This window comes from Pelmatolapia mariae, linkage group LG14 (genome assembly GCF_036321145.2).
Source record: "Pelmatolapia mariae isolate MD_Pm_ZW linkage group LG14, Pm_UMD_F_2, whole genome shotgun sequence".
In the NCBI taxonomy this organism is placed as follows: Eukaryota; Metazoa; Chordata; class Actinopteri; order Cichliformes; family Cichlidae; genus Pelmatolapia; species Pelmatolapia mariae.
This window is the reverse complement of record NC_086239.1, coordinates 35,511,311-35,536,503: the sequence shown is the minus strand read 5'-3', so window position 1 is coordinate 35,536,503 and position 25,193 is coordinate 35,511,311. Positions and strand designations below refer to the sequence as shown.

General features: G+C 41.6%; 2 protein-coding genes across 2 annotated transcripts in view; one reads left to right on the top strand and one right to left on the bottom strand.

Annotated features, from left to right (window-relative positions):
* The window catches only part of LOC134640989 (mitogen-activated protein kinase kinase kinase kinase 5-like), a 41,520-nt gene extending 17,725 nt beyond the window's left edge, over positions 1-23,795 (top strand). The window contains exons 3-32 of the mRNA XM_063493135.1: positions 835-925; positions 1,011-1,075; positions 3,009-3,064; positions 4,378-4,425; positions 4,953-4,995; positions 5,342-5,414; positions 8,216-8,347; positions 10,459-10,521; positions 10,721-10,802; positions 11,156-11,272; positions 11,365-11,446; positions 12,091-12,143; positions 12,445-12,491; positions 12,580-12,624; positions 13,052-13,072; positions 13,161-13,206; positions 14,155-14,308; positions 14,457-14,557; positions 14,900-14,941; positions 16,164-16,242; positions 16,338-16,414; positions 17,347-17,407; positions 19,050-19,152; positions 19,253-19,311; positions 20,523-20,626; positions 21,565-21,742; positions 21,880-21,948; positions 22,860-22,952; positions 23,036-23,162; positions 23,677-23,795. Coding sequence (XP_063349205.1) covers positions 835-925; positions 1,011-1,075; positions 3,009-3,064; positions 4,378-4,425; positions 4,953-4,995; positions 5,342-5,414; positions 8,216-8,347; positions 10,459-10,521; positions 10,721-10,802; positions 11,156-11,272; positions 11,365-11,446; positions 12,091-12,143; positions 12,445-12,491; positions 12,580-12,624; positions 13,052-13,072; positions 13,161-13,206; positions 14,155-14,308; positions 14,457-14,557; positions 14,900-14,941; positions 16,164-16,242; positions 16,338-16,414; positions 17,347-17,407; positions 19,050-19,152; positions 19,253-19,311; positions 20,523-20,626; positions 21,565-21,742; positions 21,880-21,948; positions 22,860-22,952; positions 23,036-23,162; positions 23,677-23,773 — 2,408 coding nt within the window. The 3' untranslated portion in view covers positions 23,774-23,795. The remainder of the gene's footprint in view (positions 1-834; positions 926-1,010; positions 1,076-3,008; positions 3,065-4,377; positions 4,426-4,952; positions 4,996-5,341; positions 5,415-8,215; positions 8,348-10,458; positions 10,522-10,720; positions 10,803-11,155; positions 11,273-11,364; positions 11,447-12,090; positions 12,144-12,444; positions 12,492-12,579; positions 12,625-13,051; positions 13,073-13,160; positions 13,207-14,154; positions 14,309-14,456; positions 14,558-14,899; positions 14,942-16,163; positions 16,243-16,337; positions 16,415-17,346; positions 17,408-19,049; positions 19,153-19,252; positions 19,312-20,522; positions 20,627-21,564; positions 21,743-21,879; positions 21,949-22,859; positions 22,953-23,035; positions 23,163-23,676) is intronic.
* The window catches only part of LOC135933758 (uncharacterized), a 375,148-nt gene that overhangs the window by 223,398 nt on the left and 126,557 nt on the right, over positions 1-25,193 (bottom strand). The window lies entirely within an intron of this gene.

Here is a 25,193-nt window from a genome sequence, read left to right as displayed (position 1 = left end):
TGAACATTGCATGACTGACTTTGGGGTGAATTTGCTGGGATGTTCTCTCCTAGAGAGGCCATGGTGTGGCTGTCTGTTCACAACCATTTAATAACCAAAAAATTTCATTTAATTCCTGATTTTAATTATCTGATCACTTTGTGTAAGAGACCTTCTGTCTAGACCTGGTACGTTTCAGTTTTTGCAGTTGCACTATGGCCAGTTTGGACCACAGAGATGACATCAGCGTTTTAGCCATCTTTGCTGGGCTGTAGATGTTTTATCTCAACTATGGACAAAGATAATAAATATTATTTCAGCTTTGTTGCAGCTTTGCGTGGTCAAAGATCTTGAATTTGTTTTTAATGCAGTGCAATCACTGCGTCCAATCATCATTGTATTTTGATTAGGGAGGTTTAATTTTACAAAATCGTTGGAGCAACAGTTGGAGCAAACACATAAATCACACATACAGAGGCAGGAAACTGCCAGCGACCAAAGAAGGCAGCAGTATGATTATACTCATTATTTTCCAAAATCATGCCTGATTAGTCTGACCTGCAAAAATGAGAGACTGATTATTTAAGTGTATCAGCTTAAAAATTTAAATTTAAATGAAAAATATTAAAAGAAAAACAGAAGGAAATGATTTGCAAGAGGTTTAAAACACACAGGCAAATGAAAACAGTACAAAAAGCAACATAACACATGAAAACTAATAGCACAACTTATAAACCAAAATGTGCTATTAGGGCTGTGCAAATACATGAAACGTGCCCTCCGACTGCACGTCTGTTTGCATCTGATGCGGTGGTGATGATAATAAAGACGTGTCTTCTGTGTCTTACCCCACAGAGGACGATTTTTCTATCATCCAGCAGGAAATCATCATTGTAAAGAGCTGCAAGCATCGCAACATCGTGGCATATTATGGCAGCTACATTCGGTGAGATCCCTGTTTCTCGTTCCTTCCTCCCTCCTGTTTTCTTAACCTTGGAGTTAACACACAGGTCTCCCTTTTCTGTCTGCAGAGCTAACAAACTGTGGATCTGTATGGAGTTCTGCGGCGGAGGCTCCCTCCAGGATATCTACCATGGTGAGTCATGTGACACAAGGTCGGGCTAAAGATGGAAACCAGAGTGTGATAAGATGCAAAAGTGTCTCCGACTGTCAGATAACTGATATAATCGCTGCCTGAGCGAGTGGATTTATACGGACCCAATAATCCTTTCTGTGTGGAAAAAGAGAGAGAACAGGATCTTTTTTTCCCACACCCACACTTTCATGCTTTACAAAAAAAGAATAAAAACTGTGCCAGCGTGAGAGTCTCGTTCACATGTGTCAGTGATTTTCCCTTTCAGTAAACGGACAGATACCAGCCGAACAGTGTTTAACCAGCAGAGAGGAAAAAAATTAAATGTCTCTGCAAACACAGCCACATTAACCTTTAGTTTAAAATCAAAACAACGTGCAGAGACTCTGTCCTTCTGGGGGGTTTTTCTCAGCTGATGATGGAAAATTGACTGGTGCTTAGAGAACCCAGCTTTACTGGCACGTTGGACCAGCAGTAGCTGGGTTTGACATTAAAAAAGATTTCATGTAAGACGTGGGAACAGAGTGCAACATGTAGGGACAACAATATTTAAATCAAAGGAACTCACATTTACTAAGATTTATTTCTAATCGCGATATTTGATGCAAAAAAAGCATTTCTCAGTTCTTTTGCACTTCATATGGAAATGAACTGACTACACCTCTATTTAGTAATATTTTGTAATTAACTCTTAATGCTAAGAAGTGCCTTACTACTCCGAGCACCCAACGCACCTTTTAGAAAACAACTAAAGGGTCCAGTGTCTGACCCAAAGACATTTCAGCATGTGGACTAGATAAGCTCCGCCTCCTGAGCCACACCCATGGCTCATTCATCACAGAGGGCAGAGCAGAGCTGCAAGCACGAACATGATGCTTGTCTTTGTATTCTGATTACATTTATTATAAATCTGAAATACTGATAGTATTTATTTGTAATGAGCAGTTGTGGCTCAGGAGCTAGAGGGCATTTCATGCTACTTTAAAAATCACAGGTTCAATTTCCTGAATTGTCTTTGGGCACGATATTGAACCCCCAATTTTGTGTGTGTGCAGTCAGTACAAAGCTTTTTATGGCAGAGAATAAAGAGAAATATGAATGGGGAAAGGTGGCTTGGCTTAAAGTGAGAGTAGAAAAGTGTTAAATATTAAATATTAGTCTGTTTCATGCATTTATGGAGAAATCGAGCTAGAAATCAGATTAATGGAAAGCTATTCACAATCAGTCTGACCATTATCAATGTCAGAGATACACAGACATGTACAATACTTTACATAGCATGTGAATATTTAACCAGTTATACCCAAAATATTCAACTGAAGAATACACGAAGGTTTAGAAAACCTGTAGACATCTTGAAAGTCGCCTTACTAGCACTTTTAAAAAGATTAAAGAGGGCAGTTTTTTATAAATATGAGTGTGAGGCCGCCTTAACAATACCACAATTTATAACGGGGTTATAGCTGATTTACAACAAAAGATACACGAGCGTGAAAGTTTGAGGCTTTCAGACATCCTGCACATGCAGCTGGGTTTCTTCTGCTTCTTAACGAGGACAAATTTCTGCACGAAAGGCCAAAACAGTCCTGAATACAGAAGCACTGCGACAGCTACAGATCCACAGGTATTAACAGCGCACTGAAGTCTTTGTGCAAGCATTAAAAATCTTAAAAGGAAATATCAGTTCAGATCGTTTCCCTACACTGAGCATCGTGATATCTTTTTTTAAGATGTGTCTTTGTGCTTGTTTGTAGTGAAGCTGGTCAGAAATGTTCTGAAAACCAGAAATATCTTTTTTAAATCTGCAGTCTGAATTTAATTCAATTGAATTTAATCATTTGAATCAAAAATTATTGCTAAATTAACCCTTTTCAGCTCTGCGTTGTTCTGTGACTGCTTTGAATCTGTATGTTAAAAACTGCATCATGTTCCACAGTGACCGGTCCTCTGTCCGAGCCACAGATAGCCTACATCTGCAGGGAGATGCTACAGGTAATCACATTTTTTAAAATTTACTGTTTCCTGTTAGTGAACTAAAAGCACAGTTTGTTCCTCTTTAGTGTTGACGTGCATTTACTAAATAAAAATATTAAGTAGTCATACCTGTAAATATTTGTGTTTACTGGATTTTCTGACCATCTCCCAGCAGCCTCGTATTTTCTGTTTCTCTGAGGAAAATATATGCATTGTCTGGTACGGGAGACAGCTTAGTTTGTATATGCCTGAAGCTGGCAAACCTGGCAACCCACAACATGCATAGAGAGCTTCTCCTGTTTTAATGGCAGGAGAAGCTGGAGCTCCAGGAGAAAGCTGAAAAAGTCCAGGCTGAGTTTGAACTGCTGTGAGGCAACGTGTTATTGTGTAAAGGTCATCGCCCAGCGGCAGTGATGCTGATTAAAGAATTAAAGAGTTGTTTGGAAAGGAAAAAAAGGGTAGTTCCAGTACTTGGATGTTCATCTAACTGTTGCAGCGAAAAAGACAAGCTGAATGAAGCCTTGTGTAAAAAAACAAAACAAAATAAAATAAACGATGGGAAGTCGAGCGATATCCCAGCCGACGTGGATTACACATTGACGTCATTTGTTCAGTCAAACCCGGTCGCGGTATGACTGCAAAAACTGCATCGCAAACGTAGAGATGCTGATGGAGCTCTCTCGCTGCATGAGTCTTTCAGTCACACCAAATACAGGAAGCAAATAACTGTCAACTAATCGGGTTATGAAATGACTGTGAGTCGACCACCACATGACATCCAACCCACATACACAGAGCAGTATGACCTCTGTTTTCACTGAGACATCAGCTGTTCAGGCCTCCCTCACAGCAACTTTTATTTTCATGAGTTTCTTGTTGTTCTAAATGTTGAGAAGAGACATCAAAATGTTTGCTGGCATCGGGTAAATTATACAGATATCCACAGTTTTCACCCTTGCGGGGCCTTTGAATCATATGTTAAAGCACAAACGATGCCTCTTTGCAACCGTTGCGAGGTAGACAACGAGCTACAAAATAACTGATATAAAACAAATCGTCCCCTAAACCAGACAAACGTCACAGGTGTGTGAAATGAGTGCACAGGCTGTCTCCAAAATGCAACACTGAAAAAGGAAACTACACTTCAGTAACTTCAGTCCTACTGTACAGAGTGTGTCACCAGTCTCATTTTACACAGCAGTGGTTTCCTGATGGTTAAACTAGAGCATTTAGAGGAATTTTTAATCCCGTCAGATCAGAGTCTATCAAGTGTAAATGTTATCAGGTTCAATTAAAGGCTTTTATTTTGTTGTGTGTGTGTGTGTGCGCAGGGCCTGGAGTACCTGCATGCAGAGAGGAAAATCCACAGAGATATTAAGGTGAGCGAAATGTGACGTGAGATTTTTATTCTTTGTTTTTTGTTCCCCCCATGTTGCTTATTTTGTGGGAGAGCACATTAGACCTCAGCAGATGAAGCTTGCAGATTGGAAAAACTGGGTCAGTGCGGTGGCAGAGAAGAAGATGTAAACAAGGCGAACGTTGTCCTCAAGATTTGGGTTCATGGTAGTCCTAAAAAATATTATTATTATTTTAATTGTAGCAGCTCAGTGATGTATTTTGAAAGAAAGCGAAAGTTCTTCATGTTAAAAAAACACAGCACAAAAAACTAACAGTTATAGTTCCTAACTTCATAAAGTTAGGAACTGTAATCTATATTAGTCAGAACAGACTGTATAAAAATACATTCTTAAATGAAGCTGAATGAATTTTGTGCATGTTTTTTTTTATTTCCATCCTGTGTGGGTTCAGTTAAAGATCACTGAGTGGGTAAAGAAGACTTTTATAAATATATATGTAAGAAGATGTTTGTGTGTTGATGTTTTATCTCGCCCTCTTTTCCTTTCAGGGTGCCAACATCCTCCTCAACGATCAGGGCGAGGTCAAGTTGGGTAGGTGGAAGTTTGCACTGTCTGCTTTGCACTGTACCGGCATGGTTAGCATGACTCATTCACCGCAAAAAGAGACGTTCTCACAACGATATCTCCCCTGTCGTGTTTACTGAAGAACGAGATCGATTAGATCTCTGAATTTTCACCTGATTTGCTGAAAGCACAAACATGTCAGAGATTGCGCTCTTAGTTTTTAAAGCGTTTTGCAGCAACTCTGAAATAAATAACTTGGTCTCATTTTGAACGACAACAACAGAAGGAAATTTAGTCACTGAAATATACGAACGCGTGTTTAATTTGTGGTTATTTTGGCGTTTGTTGATGTTTTCTTTCCTCTGTTGTGCAGCTGATTTTGGGATCTCAGCTCAGATCACGGCCACGCTCGCTCGCAGGATGTCCTTCATCGGGACGCCGTATTGGTAAGATCAAAACTTAGACGTCGCTCAGCTTTTATCCCTTTCCACTACAAAACTGATCATTTAGACCACCCACCACTTTATTAGGTACACTTTGCTAGACCTGAGTCAGAGCTGCCTTAGTTCTTCATGTCATAGATTCAACAAAGTGCTGCAAACATTCCTGAGAGTTTAATCCATGTTGACATCACGTGACGCCACATAGTATCATAGCATCGCATAGTTGCAGATTGGTTGGCTGCACATCAGTGATGATCTGGTGACTCATGAGATCAGGTGAGTGTGGAGGCCATCTGAGTACAGTGACCTAATTGTCATGTTCGAAAAACCAGTTTACCATCAGAAGTTGGTACACTGTCATCGTTAAGAGAAATACTCAGGTAGACTGTGGTGTTTAAACGATGCTCAGATGCTACTAAGAGGTCCACAGCATGACCAGCAGCACCCTGGCAGGACAGGTCCCTGCGTTCACGGCGCTTATGCTAAACCCTGACCCTACCATCTGAAGTTTACAACAGAAACTGAGACTCATCAGTCCAGGCAACGTTTTCTGATCTTCTGATGTTCAGTTTTGGTGAGCCAGTGTGAACTGTAGCTAACAACAGGAAATTCACACCTGGTGGTTGTGGTCTTCTGCTGCAGCCTATCTGCTTCTGCATATCTTAGTTGTACTTTTGTCTTCCTTCATCTCGAAGCAGCCTGGCCATTCTCTTCTGACTTCTGGCATTTTTACCCAGAGAGCTGATGCCACTGGAAATGCTCTCATTTTTAGACCCTTCCTCTGTAAACTCTGCAGATAGTTGTGCAGCAAAATCCCTGAAAATCATCAGTTTGTGAAACACTCAGAGCAGCCCGTGTGGTACAAACAGCTGTGGCACATCCAGAGTTACTTAAATCAGCGGTCCCCAACCTTTTTTGCACCACGGACCGGTTTATGTCCGACAATATTTTCACGGTGTTGCGTGAAAATATATAAGGTGTCGCAGATAAATACAACAAAATAAAACCAGTACCAGTACCAAAAAAAAGAAGATTTATTCATAACGCATGGGAAAAGATCCAGGGAAACCGAGTTAACGATAAAAAATAACGATAAAAACCCTGAAAACCAATAATTTCACACCCGAGCTTCAACTCTCGCAGCCAGGTACCAAACGACTCTGTCCGTGGCCCAAAGGTTCGGGACTACTGACTTAAATCACCTTGAACTTCAACAGGTCGTTGTTAATCGTGTCTACATGCCTCAGTGCACTGAGTTGGCAAGCTGGACAGCGTGGAGTGCTAAGACTTTAGCTAGAGCTATTAAGCTTGGTTAGCAAGCTGCATTTATAAACTGTATGAGTACAACAGCACAGGTATTTGCTAATTACATGATATACAAACATCATCAAGGACAGCTTCCATCCTGGTTTTGACCAGGGAAGCACTACAGGTACATCAGCACAAAGCACCCTGAACTCACACATGCACTGACAACACAGCTCCACCCCCCAACCCAAGGTCTTCCCTCTATACACAGACTACACAACCACCACCACCACTGTGCAATACTTAATTTACATGCAGTAACCCAGACTGTAAATATTTAACACAATTTTTTCTTCACAATTTGTATATTTGTACATTTTCTATTTTTTGAATACTGTTCATATGTATATAGTGCTGCAGAACTTTGCACCTCACCCCCTTTCTTTCCCCACATGTCTGCACTGAGTAGGAGATGCTCTGTATCTCATTGTGCATGTGTATAATGACAATAAAAGGCATTCTATTCTGTTCTATTCTATTCTATTCTAATTAGTGCTGATTAACGGGCTAATAAAGTACTAGAGTTTCATTTGCTAAAACTAAAGCACAAACCTCTTGGATGGTCTGTATAACACAGCAAGTTATATTATTATTCAGGTCACTGCATTAGAAAAGCAACAACACAAGATCCAGTTCAGTGACCAATTAGGTGAGGTGAAGCCTGGCCAACAGTGACTGGCTACAGGTGACTCATTTGGGACACCTGTCAAGCAGCCAAGGAGCCACACTGATCACACCGCTGCCTGTAAAGCAAAATGCAGATGTGTTTCTGTCTGCAGAGGCACAGCTTTTTGTACCGGGTTGTGAACATGTTTGTCAATGAGGACCGACTCGCTTTTGGAACCAGCCTTCAGTGGCCGTTAGAGGAACTGCATGGCCGTGCACACGCTTTATTTCTCAGCCGCTTCTTGAGTCCGATCGAGAATGTAAACCAGTGACGATTAATTGTTAATTGAATTACTGATTTTTGAGCTAGTCTCGCGTTTCCGCTCCTCTCTGCTTTCCGACCGCTCTGAGCTCTCGGTCTAACGTTCCATTAAAAGGCGCTACAGCTTGTGGCTGGCCACACTGAGTCACTGCACAGCGTACGGCATATATCGCTGACATTTCTTCATGCTGCTTTAGCCAAGAATCTTTTATACCGTTTGCCCTTTATAACGCTGCAGTCTTCTTGGATGATTTAATGTTGTTTTTATGCCGTGTGGGTGTTCTGACCTCGTGGTAATGGCAGTTACTAATTACATAGGCAACATCTAACAACCGCAAACACCCACCTGTGTACCCATGTGGTTCGCTCGACCCCCACGTCAAACGTCTGGAGCCGCAAGACACTGCATTAATTATTTTGGTAGATATTCTCATTAAGTGTGCAGCGTAAACCTGACACAGTGACAGTCTGTCTGTATCACCGTAACTGCCCCGCCTTCTTTCCTCTCTTTGTTTGTCTTTTGTATTTGTGTTAAAAACACTTGCTGCTGTATCCCTCCTGTCCTCAGGATGGCCCCAGAGGTCGCTGCTGTGGAGATTAAAGGCGGGTACAATGAACTTTGCGACATCTGGTCTGTGGGCATCACAGCCATCGAGCTGGCAGAGCTGCAGCCTCCAATGTTTGATGTCCACCCACTGAGGTAAACGCACACCGAAAGACACGACTCACATGCCCGAGCACGTGTACACTGCTGTACCCACACACAGACCCACTATGAGGCCTTGCAGCCTCCATCTCTAATTTATTTAACCACATCAAGGATGTTTCCTGTTGCTACCATAACAATATTTCAGGTCAGTGCTGGAGATGTTTATATGCAGTCACACAGGAAGTCCCTTTCCTGACTCCCTGATCTGTGAGCAGTAATAGGAATTTGAGACGTTATTCCGATTATTCCATCACGGGTCCGACTGATTCCGCTGACTCTGTCCCTCTCCTTTATTTAATTTAAGGGCAATGCAATTTTCATCACACTATTGCTTCTTTAATACTCTTTATTTTATTTTCCTATAACTAACCTCGGTTTTCACCTGATGCACAGGTTTGTATGTAAAGGTCAGTTCATGCAAATTATGCTCTTCTGCACTTACAGCTGAGGCCTTAAAACGTTGCAGTCATCTTGCCTGCTTAACCAGATCTTTGAAGAGACGCTTCTGCAGAGGCAATATTTTTTCCATTTGCTATCGTCAGCGTTAGATATCTGATCTTATTTCATCCTGAAGGCTGAACCCTCGTTCTGCTGGCACACTCGAGATACCAGCATCGTTTCAGCCTGACTTTGAGAGAATATTTCTAACAGGGAAAAGTTGTGAAGTCACCAGAAGTCTCTGAATTTCGAACCTTCTGATCCTGCAAGCACCGAGGTTATCATAGTGTACTAAAGCCACGTGTAAAAAACCTTTAGCAGATGTCCACATCGATAACTCAAATTAAAACAAAAGCTAGAGTTTTAAAAAAAAATCAGACCACAATATTACTGAAAATAAACTCGAATTAAATTAAATATAGAAATAATGTCCTCAGTTTTGGTCACATTTAACAGCCCGCCCGGCCTGACGAGGCTTCGGTGTTTGCTGAGACTTAAATGTCACAGAGAGTCTGCTGCCTTTGCGAGGTGCCGTGTTTCTGCTGTGATGCTTCTTCTGAATTTCTCAGATTTCACCTTTGTGTTATTATAATGTGTGTTGTGTATTTTACAAATACACAACACACATTATAATAAGAAAAAGATTTAAACTAGCAACAAAAACTAACACAACAAAGTGAAACTAACTGAAACTAAATGAATTCATAAAAATTTCAAAACTAAATGGAAATAAATATTAATCACGCTCATTTGACGGAGAGGAAATCTTTCACTATGAGCTGCTTCTGCACCTCAAACTCAGTAGAGCTCACACAAACAGTCCAACACCGCAGTAAAAGTGTATGTTTAATGTCACGTTTCGAAACAGACGGATCACAGACGCCTTCAGATGTTTCTCTTTGTTCCTAAAAATTAAGTCCAAATATCTCTTGTCATTGTGGGTAAGAAACAGTTTTCAGAGAACAGTTTCATCGGTGAGAACTTCACCAGAAGCAATATTGTCGCAGGCTTAAAAAAAAAGAGGAGGCTGTCTGCATCTCTGCTGCAGGTTCCTGCAAAGCAGAGGAAGCTGAAAAAGTCCAAGTTGAAAGGAAGTCGCTGGTGTTAAAGATAAAGGCATGGTGCTTTTTCTTTGTTAAGGCGAGTGAGAGATGTGAAGTCATCGAGTCGAATCACTAGACCGGTTCACTTCTCATCATCGTGGGTTTGTAGTCGTATCATCACGCAGTCGTATCAGTCGCATCTTACAGGTTTCTCACAGAGCTCACCGCTTACCTGCAGTCAGAGCGTATCGACTGACTGCAGGAGGAAAAATATTCCATAAAAGATGCAGCGAGGATTTCACGCATTGAGCTGTTATCTTGTTGCAATCACACGCATGCGCGTGCGTGTGCAATAAAAATGCTCTGCAGATCTTTCTCAAGATGTCTGGAAACATGCGTGCACGTGACACACGTCGCCACTCACCTCAAATGTTTCCCCTCGGTACATCGGCATGCATGTGGACACACAGCCGAGCGTGCGCACACTGACATTCATAGAAAACATCGAGTGTTTCCACCACCCACATGTACCTGGTTACTCACACACCCTCAGCTGACTCAAACAAACACACCATAAGTCATTCTGTGTGTTTTCATGCTGTGCTCTGTTTCTTCCTGTAGAGTGCTGTTTCTCATGTCCAAGAGCGGCTACCAGCCTCCTAAACTGAAGGACAAGTCAAAATGGTAACTAAAAGCCTGCAGCACTACTGAAGCATGTATTATATGTAATCAGCTCGTCATCATCAGGTGCAGCCTTGAATCGTTGTATGCTTAAACATTATATTAACATAACGTAAGCTCTGCTCGTCAGATAACATTATAAATACTGCGTGTGCAGCGAGTGTTGTATTTTCTTGACCTTGCACATGTCTCCCGTCTTCAGGTCATCCAATTTTTATAACTTTGTGAAGGCCATGCTGGTGAGGAACCCCAAGAAGAGACCGAGCGCCACCAAGATGCTCACAGTCAGTAGCGCTCACTCTCGCGTGATTGTCTTTGGGTTCATTTTGTGTTATTTCTGCATCAGGCTGATCACACGATGTCTACGGCTCCTTAAAAAGTCTCAAACATACAATGTGTTGTGGAAGATGCCACGTCGCGCTAAATTTCTGATGTGTTGTAAAGCTCAATATTGCCCTTTACACCCTTTACACATGCAAATGAGCCCCTCCCTCTTGATTTTTCCATCACACAACCATGATTACTTCCTGTGTCACACGCGGTTAGACCTGGTGCAGGTTTCAAACCATAAAGAATCGCCTGCTTTCTTACTTTTTCTGCTAGCTTGTCCTGATGTCTGTCTCTCTGCTCTCTGCAGCACACCTTTCTGACCCATCAGTGCCTGAACCAGGAGCTGACCCTGGACCTGCTGGAGAAGTACCGACACCCTGAGAAACTGAAGAGCTGCCTGGTCACAGACGATGAAGAGATGGAGGTCAGACTGATGAAGCTCTCTGTCTGTGTGGCGATCCCAGCCTTGGATGTTTCGTGTTTTGGGGTTAATCGTATATTTTGCTGTGATTTAAGGTGATTGTTCCTGGATCGTTAAGGAGAATCCAGTCCATCAACAAACACAACAGAGCGGGAAGAACCAACTCTGACATAAGCTGTAAGAAAACAAATATATTTCACTTTGAAATATTTTATTTTATCGTTTGTTCCCAAGTATTCCCTTCCAGGAATCATTTCCTCTTTGGTAAACAAAGAAACACATGTGCACATTTACAACTCACAAGAAGTACATTGCTGGGTACATTATACTGTGCATAGAAAAGCAAGAGCAGTCCAAGACTCAGTACCTCCACCAAGGCTGAAAATTCCCCCCACACTGCATTAACTGTGTCTCTGGATCCAGATTAGGTTTAAATTTCCCTGAGAATATCAAAATGAGGTGCCTGGATTCTTCCTAATCGTATCATTCTGTGTTTTTATGAAGATATGAAACCATATGTCCATTTTCCACAAATCTCACAAGAGTCAAGAATCCTTCCAAAAGTGTCATCATGCAGATTTGGATCAAAACTTAACCTCCTCTAAGTTGGACCTCTGATAAAATGTTCCCACAGATCCTGAAACACATCTTTGGCCGACGTGTGAATGTTTGTGCTTCTCATAGTTTCATTTTCTCGGCCTTTGCCTTGTTAGCTGTGGTCACAGAGTGTTTCACTAATCCTCTGTCTCAGTCCTGTTGCTTGAAGATGTTTAAGTTTCTTTGTGGGGAAAAAAAATTCTTGTGTTTTTGTTTTTGCCCAGTGAATCAGATCTACACTCAGAGGCCCACGAAGACCGACTCACCGACTGTAACGGTGAGTTTATATTAGAGGGCACACGTGCATTATATGTGCTGAATATGCATGCATACAAGTTCTACATCCATATGTACATTGTTAAAAACATTCTTTATATGTATTTATATAAAAATCTTTCAGTTACAAGGAGAACTGATCATTTACACCTGGAGAAGAGGCAGAATGTTGATCATATAATCTGTATTCATCCCAGTGAAATGAACACGTTTCCCATTTTAGCTCCTGGTTTTTGTACATCTGGACATTTGCACACTTTCTAATCCCATTTATGCTCGTTTTTTTTTTTTTTTTTTTACAGTTAAGGCCATCGATGGGATCGAGTGACAGCAGCAAGAGCCCACCAGGGTATGCAGATCACATATCAGTCAAACAGTCACATTAAAGCCAGTATGTTATTAAAATGTTGCACCTGTCTGCCCTTTTCCTGTTGCAGGGACCAGGACTCGGAATCAGACGACGACTATGATGATGTGGACATGTAAGAAACATCACACAGTTTCCTAAGTGAGAAAGAACAGACTGTTGTTTGTCTGCGTTTCCACTGCAGTGAAGACTGCAAAGAGCTTTTTACATTAGTCCTCTGAGGTAGAGACAGATGGACTTCAGTGGACAGATTATTGTCTGTGTGACGGCCGGTACAAACCTTCCTCCAGGTCATATGGGAAAAATTTGACTTTCAGCCTTTCTTCACCCAGTGTAGGTTGCAGGACTTTTAAAAGTTTGCTGTGGTTGTCTTCTCTCACTTTAACCAATTAGCACCAATAATCTCAGTACGTAATTCTATATATCTCAAAAACAACCGTATTTCAGCGGAGGTGGACCAAAAAGCCGTGTTTGTCTCTGTATGCAGTAATCAGTGATTTCGGTGAACTGCATTGACACTGTCTCTGTTTGTCTGTCCTCAGCCCTACGATACAGCCTCCTGGGTAAGCCCAGTAAACACACGCGTATTAATGTGAAATTTATTCCCATCATTAACGCAGCAGACTGAACCGACACTCTCTCTGCCGACAGGTTCATAATGCCACCTAATGAAACGCCGCCTCCTCTTCCTCCAAAGGTGATTATTAAGGATTGCTGTTTGTTGTTTATTTAACATGCGATTTCTGCTAAAGAGTTATTTTGTTTATTTATTCTTACATGTTAGAATAAATACTAGGTCGAAATGCTGATTATTAATACCAGCCTTTTATCTTTTCAAAATTAAAGGCATTACTTCGTTTTTATTTTGTAAATTTTATCTTAGGAGGAAATTTAAAAGCCTGACAGGATTAAAAAAACCCTGACAGATAGACAGCGCTGTGTGAAGATGTATGCAGTCAGAGTTTTGTTTCACGACTCAGTTCTCGGTTCTCTTTGGACCTCTTGCACAGTTTTAAGTTATTTAGTGGTCTGTTGAACTTGCTCTGAGGCGCTCTCTGGCTTTTCTGTCTCTTTGTGTAAACCCAGAGTGACATTTTAAAGTGGATCTATTATGCTTGTCCTTTTTCTGTCTAAACACATTGTTACAGGCATGGCTGTTCATATTAAACATGGCCAAAGTTTCTTATAATAAAAGTGAGCAACTTTACTAATAACAGGCTGTTTTAAACATTCTGTTTCAGACAGTTTTTTCTATCCTTGGCTCTGTTTGATGTCACAGAGTGGGAATGTCCTTGACATGATCATATTGGGCACAGACTCCACCCACCTACCCTTCAAATCATCTGTTTGCGAGCGGCAGCCAATCAAAAGAAAGTTATCATAAAGGGGGAGGGCCTAAAGCAGCTTGTTTCTGACAGAGGCTGAACTGATGCTGCACCAAGTGTCAGATAAATAAGGATTATTTTGATCATGCAAAGCTACTTTTATATAGCCAAAAAGTACAGACATGGAAGCTGGCATAAGATCTCCCTTTAAAATATTATGATTCAGAGATGAAAACTGCAGAAAACGCTCATCAGTTATTTTACCAAAAGTCTTTTGTGCCTGATTTTTTTTTTTCTTTTCTTTTCTTTTTTTTGTGCAGCCCAAACAACGAACCAGCTCAGAGGAAAGCATGGCGGCAGAAGACGATCGAACAAGAAAGCTGACCTCTCTGTGCGCCCCCACCCCGCTCATAAGGACGTCCAGCGGGACGCACGTCCGGCCCACACCACAACCACGAACTACACGACACTCAGGTGAGCGTCAAATGTGCTGCAGTGTTTCTGCACGAGTCACCTGCTCAGCCAACTGAGCTGTAGCAGCAAGACGTTAATATCGAAGCATATTTTATATGACGTGCAAATTATCAGTCCATTTTCTTATTATTCTGTGTGTGTGTTCCAGACCCTGCATCCTTACCTCTCCAGTTTAATGAGCCCCCACCTGACCTCCTTCCTCCTGAACTTCCCCCTAAAGGCATACGCAGACGGCAGCCAACAACAAAGGTAAGACAAGGGGAAGATGACATTTCTTAAAGGGGTTTTCTACACTTTTGCGCTTTCCAGCAGTGTAACATTGTGCCCGTCCACTTCTTAGAATAACTGTGTCCAGAACACACAGAAATAATGTCCAGATCAGAACAAACGACCCTTTTTGAGGAAGCAGAGACAAAGTTCAGTGACAGCCTGGCAGAAGATGATTTTTCTGACAGTCATGGAGGAAACTGAGCCGCACATCTTCCCATTTCCCTATTCCCAGTTATCCACATCTTCTCTGCTCCCTCACAGCACGACTGCATCCTGACACAGTTATCGTCATCATCATCATATTTTTCTTTCTGTTTGCAGGATCATCCTGAGTGTGCCAGCCCCGTCCTGAAGAAACCTCCTGTGAGTTTCTCCTCCCTGTACATCAGCTCTTTGCTGAGCATCTCAGATTTTTGATGTTTTAAGTTTATTTTTCAAGCGAAGCGATGAACAGCATAAATTCATCGGTAGAATTTTAATCTTGCAATTTTATAGACGAGTGTTAAAAATCAAAGGGGACCTTTTATGTTTTTCCTGTTCCTGTCATATATACATACATGTTACTTTGGCAGATGTTTCTATTAAATATGGCCAAAGTTGTAAAAAACGAATTTGGCTTACTTGCAGGTATGTCCCTGTGAGGCAAACGCTCAGGTTTCAGACTGCTTTAAACACTCAGATTCAGATAGTTCTCGCTGCTCCTGCTCTGTATGACATCAGAGACACACAAAAGGTATCCGAGCCTTCTGTTTAACTAAATGCAGCCAATCAGAAATCAGAATAAAGACACAGAAACTCTTCAGCTGAAGGGGATGCCACCTCCTTGTGGCTTGAATAGTTATGCACACTTGGGACACCATATTGTGAGAATGCAGTGATGTGTGCAGCACCCCACCCAGCCCTTTCGGTTCTTTGCCTTTTATTGTTTATTCCTCACTGTTTAAGGCAAAGTGAGAAAAGGAGAGGCAGAAAGCAGGGAGGTCACTCCCAGCAAGCCTGAATATTTTTTTGAAATCAGCATCGATTTTCAAATGGTGCAGAACTCCTGGGCCTAAAAGGCTGCATCAAAGCCACCAGGATATGCTAAATAAGGGTTATTTTGAGCTGTGAATCATGCAAAGCGACTCTAGAGAAAGCCCAAGAATAAAATACAAATAAGCAAAATAGAAAAGAATTTACTAAAAAATAATATATGAAACAAATAGCAAGCATGGTGCAAAATAAAACTGTTCAAAATGTGTGCAAGTAACACATCATCACATCCATGTAAAGTCCACATAAACTAAAGTTTACTTTAGAGATGAAATGTTTAGAGTAATAACATTTAAAGGTGAAGTAAAACTCAGACTTCGTGGTACATTTGGGTCTTATTCCACAGTTGCTTTTGCTTTCCTTCTCTAAATGTCACTCCTCTGTGATCCTGTGGTCTCTTCGACCTTTAGCGCTGAAGGAGTAACCATTCAGTGGGCGTGTTGTAGGTGTTTGTTTTGTAAGATTCTTTCAGTGGTTTGAAATCATGTCTACTGCAGAGAGGATAGCGTGAATAATTTAATACCTTTCCCTCCCTCTCTCTCTTTTTCTGCAGGTCTACTTTAAAAAGATCTTTCATGGCTGTCCTCTTAAAATAAACTGCTCCACGACCTGGGAGAACCCCACCTCTAAAGGTTGTATGACAGAAAGACGAGCACAGAAAATTCTCCACTTTGCCACCTTAACAAACTTCTGTCTGACCTGCCTGTGCTTGCTGTCCCTCTCTCAGACCAGCATCTGATCCTGGGGGCAGAGGAAGGGATCTACACCCTGAACCTCAACGGCTCTGAGGCCACGATGGAGCTGGTAGGCCATTTATCTACTTTAACAAAGTTTTCAAAAAAGGCAAAAAAGACTCAAGTGACCCTAAAAGAGACTGTTGGGTTTGATTTAGTTGCTATTGTCGATTCAGCCTGATTGTCCTCCTTGAGTAGTCGTGCAGGGCCTGCGCTACAGAGCAGGCTTTGGGGCTCAGCAGGTTAACCTCAGGGCTTTATGAGGTTTTTATGAGGTTTTATCTATAGTGGTTCACTTCTTACTCAGGTAATTCCCCACGGTAACTTGTGCTGCATACCTGACCAGTGCAGGAGATCAACAGATATAAAATGTACCAGCCAGTTCTCTGGTAATCAGTGTCTGGTGCAAAGATAGTAAAAGGTCTAAGGTTTTAAAATTTTTCCTTCCCAAACAAGCTCCATATAGATTCTTAATAACTTTATTCTTTGCGCTTTTGCTTTCTGGCTTTCAATTTTCAGTTTAAGTTCTCTTGCTGTGAACATTAATAATAAACTCCTAAGCCTTCAAAGTATTCAGATACAGTGTCTGTGACTAAAGAAGGACAAATATTGCTGAATGGGCAAAAAGCAGAACCTGGTTTAAATCACTGCATCATGTGTGTGTATGTGTGTTACCATTATTATCCTCATTAATGTGGTATTTCAGTTAGTTCCTTCCTTCTTCTCTCCGAGTTAAGTGCAGTTTACGTCACCCGATGATCTCCACCAGAGTTGTGAAGTCGTGGGGAATCTGTTTAGAGCTGCATGTTTCAATAAAAATATCAGTATTTGGAAACAGTGTACCGATAATTTTTTATTTTCTATCGCATCTCGTCCCTGCATTGAGTTAAATGAATCACACTTTATCAAAAAGGCTTTTCCGTAAGTGGCCTGAATATAAAAAAGCTGACAAGCTATGACATTAATGAATGAATGAATGATTGGTTCTTCTTTTTCTTCCAGTTGTATCCTGGGAAGTGTACCTGGGTGTACACCAGTAACAACGTCCTCATGTCTGTATCAGGTAAAGCAGATCCTCATTCAGCTGGTTGTCTGTAATAAGACTCAGACTTGTTGCTGGAAGTGGACCTCATTGCTCATTTCTAAGATTTTCAGGGCCACATACAATAACCTCAGTTTTATCCGAATTAAGAAGCAGAAAGTTAGCGGCCATCCAGGTTTTTATGTCTTTAAGACATTCCTGCAGTTTAACTAATTGGTGTGTGTTATCTGGCTTCATGGATAGATAAACCTGGGTGTCATCTGCATAGCAGTGAAAATATATGCTATGCCTTCTAATGATACTGCCTAAAGGAAGCATGCATAATGTAAAAAGAACTGGTCCTAACAAGGAACCCTGTGGAACTCCATAATTTAGTCTATTAGATAGAGATGATACAAACCACTGCAGCGTAGTAACTATAATACCTACAGCGTGCTCTAATCACTGTAAACGCTTAAAATAAACCAATTCTCTGCAGATGATCTGTTAGCTGTTTTACAACTACTCTTTCAATAATTTTGAGATAAAAGGAAGGTTTGTGATTGGCCTGTGATTACCTAAGACAGCTGGGTCAAGTGATGGCTTTTTAAGTAACGTTTTAACTACCACCAGCTTGAAGGCCTGCGGTACATAGCCGATTAATAGAGATAGGTTTATCATATTTAAGATTGAAGCATTAATTAATGGTAGGACTTCTTTGAGCAGTCTTGTAGGAATGGGATCTAAAAGATGAGGATAAATGACTCCTCAGCTGTGGGTCTCCAGCTGTATGTGTGCACAACAGAGTACAGTCAAGGCTTTATGCTTCAGTCACACAGGCCTAGAGACCAGTTTGTAACGACTGTGGGGATTACCAGTCACTAGGAAAAAATGCATATTCCTCCACTGTTTGGCCAGTGGTGGCTGGAGCGTGCTGGCAGTTGCTAGAGTGCTACACCAAAACATCCTCCAACAGCTTGCTGCTGTCACCCGCAGTTTGCATGGAAGATGCCAACCTGTCTGCAAACATTTGCTAACTGTTCACCTGCTGGTTGTTAAACTTGAGAAAAACTGCAAAGCAAACATTTGTTTTCAATACATTTTGAAAAGTATTTGAGATGTCAGCCATGTTTAACATGAATATCTGATATTGTAACAGCATACATGTCAGAAAATAAGGAAAAGGTGTAATAGGTCCACTTTAAAGAACACATTAGGAAGCTGCTGGTAGACCCGCAGACATGCTTTAATTAAATGGGTCAAAGGACCTTTGATTACATTAAAACCTCTGAATGTTTTCATTAATTGCTTTTACCTTCTCTCTTTGCCTCTTTGTTCAGTGTTATTAGAACTGGTTTGATCTGTCTAGTTAAACATGTCCAGTCTAAAACTGTTAAAATCTGATTTAAAATACGATTTTTTATTCTTTTTTCTCCACCGACTGTCTTGTCAGACTCAATTTTATCTCTTTATTTTTGAATATTACACTTTTACCTGATGGTTTGTCCTTTTGATGTCTCATGTAAACATTTAATGTGATTGTTGGTAAAAGTTACCAGACAAATAAGTGAGTATTGCTGTGACTTTGTGCATTTAGTGGATTTGATCTCAGGTCTGGTGATGTCGGAGTCTGTAAACAGTTTGCAGATCAGTTCGTGAACTGCGTCTGATTTTGTGTTTGCAGGTAAATCGTCGCAGCTTCACTCCCACATGCTGAAGGAGCTGCACGAACAGGCGCGCAAAGACCAGAGGATGAGCGCCTTACCAACTCACAGACTGTTGCCTAGGTAACAACCACACTAAGTTTCTCTGCAGTTAATTTTCAGTCGTGATTGAAAGATCCACTCGTCCCATTCAAACGCTGATTTTCTGCATTTTTGTGTTTAGAAAATGTGTGGTGACGTCTAAAATACCCGACACCAAAGGCTGCAGGACCTGCTCAGTCGGTGAGAACAGATTCTGTTCAGGCGTAGTTCGATACTTGGTTTTGTGTGAGAGTTTCTATTTCACTTCTCTACATCCCTAAAGGGGAAACACCACAGGGGAAGAGTGTAAAACATGAAACTACACCAGCTAAATTATTAAATTAGAGAAATCGTGATAGGTTTTCTTAAAGTCTGTCTAAATGTAAAACTGGAAAATACTGCTGATGTGAAGATTTCAGTCTTAAAACGTCTTTTAAAGCTCTTTTCATTAAAACTCTTTACATCAAACCTCTGCAGGTGATTACTTAGAAAATAAACTTTTGTTTTTTGAAGTGTTTTACTAAGTGTTTTAACATTTTCAGTTTGGAAATGAGCTGTTAGCTCATTAAAAATGCTAATCTGAACTCTTCGGTCACTGTGTTAGGTAGGCCTGTTCAACTTCTGGTTCATGAAACTGTCCATTCAGTCACAATTCATTGCATTGAGGCATGTAGACATGGTCAAGAAAACCAGCTGAAGTTCAAACTGAGCATCACAAGGGGAAAGAAAGGTGGTTTAAGTGACTTTAAAGGCGGCATGGTTGCTGGTGACAGACAGATTGGTCTGAGTGTTTCAGAAACCGCCGATCTGATGGGATTTTCCCACACAGCCATCTCTAAAGTTCACAGAGTACAGTCCAAAACAACAGAAGATATGTTGGCAGCAGTTCTATGGGAGAAAATGCCACGTTGATGCCAGAGATCAGAGGAGAATGATTATACTTGTGACAGTCAGGGCATGCAGGAGAGCATCTCTGAAGCAGCAGAAGACCACACTGTTGCTAATCCTGTCAGCTAAGAACAGGAAACTGAGGCTAAAATTCACACAGGACATGTTGCGTGACCTGATAAGTTTTGTTTTTTTGCTAAAATAATCTGACTTGGTGTTACCGACGTGAAAGCATGGATCCATCTTGTCTTGTATAAACAGTTCAGGGTGGAAGTGTAATGGTGTGGATATCGTCTTGGTGTACTTTGGGCGCCTACATGAGTGTTGTTGCTGACCATAATTATAAAACTGACCAGTGCATGAGATAAAAACATGTTTTCCCTGTAATGTCTCATCTTAACTGTTTGACGAGGTTTAAAATATTAATAATAAAAATAAAGAATGCAGATTCCTGTGCATGTTTATGGTGATCAGTTCTGAGTGAAAACCAGCTGAAATCTGTTGCTTGTTTCTGCGTCTCGCAGCAGGGAACATGCAGCGAGGCTGTGCCTTCCTGTGCTGTGCTTTGGAGTCCAGTGTGGTGCTGCTGCAGTGGTACGAGCCCATGCACAAGTTCATGCTGATTAAGGTACGTGTGTCAAACATGTGAATTACTAAGGAAAGCATTCTGCCCTTTCTGTGTTTTCACTTCTCAGAAGAGCAAAATCAGTGACAGAAATACTTGCTGTGTAACATATTATAGACTTAGTAAACTGTGAGTGCTGATGATTTCACTCACCAGAATTAGAGACTTTTACAGGGTTGGCATCCAGCACAAAGTTAAACAAGCCTGCTACTGCATTATACTTTTTTCCCCATCCTGGATAGATGCTATTGGTGCTGAAATTTTAATGCTTGATGCACAAATTGTAAGCATTAGGACCCTTAAACACCTCCTGATGTAGCTTCTAGTTGGTTTTATTTGATTTATTTATTGTCTCCAGTTATGTTCAGTTAGTGTAGCATCCACAGGATGTAAAGAAACATTTTAATATGAAATAATTCAAGCAGTGCCACAGAAAAGTAGGTTTCAGCCACATAAATTCCCCTTCCCCAAACCTGCAGTGAATAAACTGTAAACCTGCTGAGATGGGAAAACCCGTTAACGCTGAAATCTATTGACACGAAGAAAACACAAGAAAGATTATGTGATTATCTGAGATGTACCTGAGGTGGTGCCACGGTCGTGCCGCTTTTATTTAACGTGTTTCTGTTTTGAATTTATTTTTTTAGTGGGCTGTTAACATTGACAGCAGCTTATAAAATGACTGCCGGCGGTCACACAAAGCTTTTTTATTGTCTCCATTAAATTTATGAGTTAGAGCTGAGACGTCTAACCATAAAATGGTTATGGTTTGGAGAACAGACTCAGGTGTCCTCGGTTACTCCTTCTGTGTGGCTGAAAGGCTGCAGGTTATAAGTCCTCGAACAAAACACCGTAACGATCTGCTTTGTTAGCCGCTCCTTCAGCCGAGGAGCGAAACAGACGTTAAACTCCTGCTTTTTTTTTCTCTTTCGTGCTTGTAGCATTTCGACTTCCCTCTGCCCAGCCCTCTGCGGGTGTTTGAGATGGTGGTGGTGCCCCAGCAGGAGTACCCGATGGTGTGTATCGGTGTTTCTCGAGGCTCCAGCCCCAACCATCCGGTCTATGTAGAATACATTAACCTCAACTCCAACACGTCCTGGTTCACCAACACGGGTCTGGGTAAGCTGACACCTCGTTATCAGAAACACATTAGTGTTTACCGTGAAGTCTGAATCCCTGCTGCAGCTGCAGCTGCTGCTGCTGTTGTTGTTGTTGTTGTTGTTGTTAATGGTGGTGGTGTCTGCGTGCTCTTACAGAGAGGCCATGTCCAGAAGTAGTCCAAGTAAACCAGCTGGACAATAACTCGCTGCTCGTCCTCTTGGAAAGTAAGTATCACACTAAACTTTGTTGTCTTCAGAAAGAGGCGTGTTTGTTGAATTTGAACTCACACTCACATTGTTACAGTTCTGACTGCTGCCATGTGGGTGTTTATTAACCAAAACCAGCACGACCAAAATTACTGTGCTTGTGTGTAGTGCACGTGTAATCTTGTCGGGTTTGAAATGTTTACTTGGAGTCGGGTACCATCACTGTGACTACTCCCTGTATTCAAAGTGACTTCGGTGCATCAAGATGCCAATGAAAGGGCAAATAACCAGCAAACAGTCTGTGATTGGTTTGTGATTGAATGGGATCAGGTTGCCATTTAAATCACATCTGTAATATGGAATAATTAACTGTAATAAAGCAGCATTAATCAAATCAAACAAAATCACAAATCTGTTGTAAATCAGATACAGAAACTCTTAACTGCAGAATGACGAAGGCTCTCTGCAACCTTCATTTCAAATGGGATTATAACCAGATACAGCACGTTGAATAAAGATGCTCCCATCTGTGCAAACTGACACAGCTGGATTGCAAATTGTTCATTTTGTTAAAGTGACCAACATGGCAGATAATTCGCCTTTGGATCCAGTTTTGAGTGGTTGTCTTGGTTTTGGCATTCATATTAACCTGTCCGCTCTCTTAAGGAGAGCACTGCTATAATGATGTTATGGTGCCGTGTTGATTCTGACATACTGATAATTTATTTGTCTTAAAAGCTCAGATACAAAGAAATTTTGAGCCTTTCTCAGTTACTTTCAGTCTGACTAACCTGAAAACAGCTCCAGATATTTATTATGTTCCCTAAGGACTATTTTAACTCATTATGATTTGAGCACCATAATGCTGTCTACCGTCATATTTCCACAGAGTTATTCTAACACAAACACTGCCCCTCTCTCCTCCACAGGGTCGGTACAAATAGTTGGTCTTGATGGGGAGTTTAAGAGCGGCAGAACGCAGCACTCTGAGACCATCTTCTCTCAAGATGTTGAATCTATAGGTGAGAGGAAGGAGTGAGACCCTGGTTATGGTGAATATCAGAGACGCTGAAGGCTCAGCACTGACTCTTGTTTGTCTGTACAGTGTATTTTGATGACACGCTGTTGGCAGTGTGGCGTCACGGCTGGTTGAGGAAAGGAAAAGGTTTCACGGAGATGCTGGAGGAAATCACTGACCACAGGAAGATCCACAGACTCGTGCAGTCCGACAGGTACAGCATGTCCTCGCTTTGAATTTTCTGTGGATAAAAAAATCACCTGCAGTCTAGACTGTATATAAAGGATGGATGCACCCTAAAGGCACAGCTCAGGACAGACTGGATTCTGCACTGACTCACAGGCGCCATCATGTGGTACAAATGAGCATAACAAGAAAGTGCTGCCTGGGCCTAATTTAACTGAACTTTAGTTGACGTGTGCGTACATGGATGTTTTGGAGTTAAAGTCCTGTTCATTTAATTTGCTTTCATTCAGTTTGGAAGGTTTTAAAGTATTTTAAACGCAGTTACCTACAACAATTACTTTATAAATTAAAGCATGCATTCTGCTTATTGGCCAGCAGGGGGTGAGTCTGAGTGTGTTGAAGCTGCTGCTAATTTAATTTGTGACCTCAGCAAACACTTTCCTGATGTTTATCTTCTCAAATGGTAGTTTCAGGTCTTATTTAATAGAACTTATGGTTTTTTTGTGCTGATCAGTGTTTGACACGTGACCTTTTCACTGCAGGATGGTCCTTTTAGAAACGCATCAGAACGAGGACCCGTCGGGGCTTTCCAACCTCTACGTCCTGGAGATCGCCGAGAACTACGTCATGCTGGCCTGACTCTCCCACACCCTGCTTCTACTGGGACTTAATACAAGAGAGAAAAGACACGTTGGGCTTCGACATTTGGATCTGTCATCGTTAAGTTCGATGCGTATAGACGCCTCACTGCCCCAGTATTTTAATTTCTAACCAAAGGAGAGGTAATCTGTCAGAAACAGGTGATGCCATGATGCTGAAAGTTCATTCTGTCCTAAGAGGATTTCTGTGTTGTAGCCTTTATCCCTCAACTTCGGGGAGTTTGCTCTTATTTATGCCATTTTCAACTTTGGTTTGTGCGATCCAGAACAAACCAGAGCATCCAGACAGCTGAGAAAACCCTGAAGGAAGGAAGGACCTCCTCTAACACTAAAGAGGAGGGGGGCATCCTTTGTTCTGCCACAGTATTGTTGATCAGAGCAGCAGCAGCTGCCTGAGGGGACTGACACACGTGGCCTCCTGAAGACGCCACATACAAGCTGAAAGCACTGCTGCTGTTCGCGCTGTGTGTTTAGTGACTTGAGCCTGTATGTCACACTTTTTACTGCCGTTACAGTGTAATAAAATGAGTTAACACAACATGGAAAGCTTTGTTGATTTTGGAGGGGGGTGTTGGGGCAGATGTGTCAACGGAGGGCGACGGCATCATTAACTGCAGTGATTTCTGTTCTGTGTATCACCGTCATTTTTGCCTGTGATTCTAAGGCAGAATCATGGGTTTGTTTCAGCACTGACGAGACGCTTTTGCTTCATTTCCAGCATCTATCACTACCTTTTCTCTCAGTTTATGGTAGAAACGTCTGGAAAGTAATGCAGTTAGGCTCCCAGGCATTCGATATTGCTTTCAAATAATTATCCTTCCATCCACTTCCTTAACCTCTTATCTATCGAGGTGCCTCAGGGGGCCGAAGCCTATCCCAGCTATCATAGGGTGAGAGGTGAGCGTATCACCTGAACATTTCTCATCCTGTTCCTGCTGAGTCGGCACACACATGCAGGTCCAGATGTTTCTTCTGGAGAACATTTTTCTGGGCTTACTGACTGCAGCAGGAGTCTTCACATAAACACCGGGAAGCTGTGGATGCATCAGTGTAATTTATCCTCTTTAAGAAAATTCCCTTTTATCACCCTCGTAAGTCTATTCTGTCCCAGCCACGTTGTATTTCTGCCAAGACACAATATCCCCGGATGCCCCCAAACTTTTAAAACACGATCTTATATGAAACTACAGCATAAAACACTCAAAGCATATGAGTAAATATAAGCTGTTAATTAAGAAGTACTCGACTACACTGCTCCTGGCTTCAGATCGTTTAGGGAGCCTTCTCCTGTGTGCACACAGAGCCAGAGGAGGAGGTGCTGACTGAGAGCACAAATCCATGGTGCTCAGGCAAGATAAAGTTTTAGTTTGAACTCATAATTCTGATTCAGAATTTAGGAG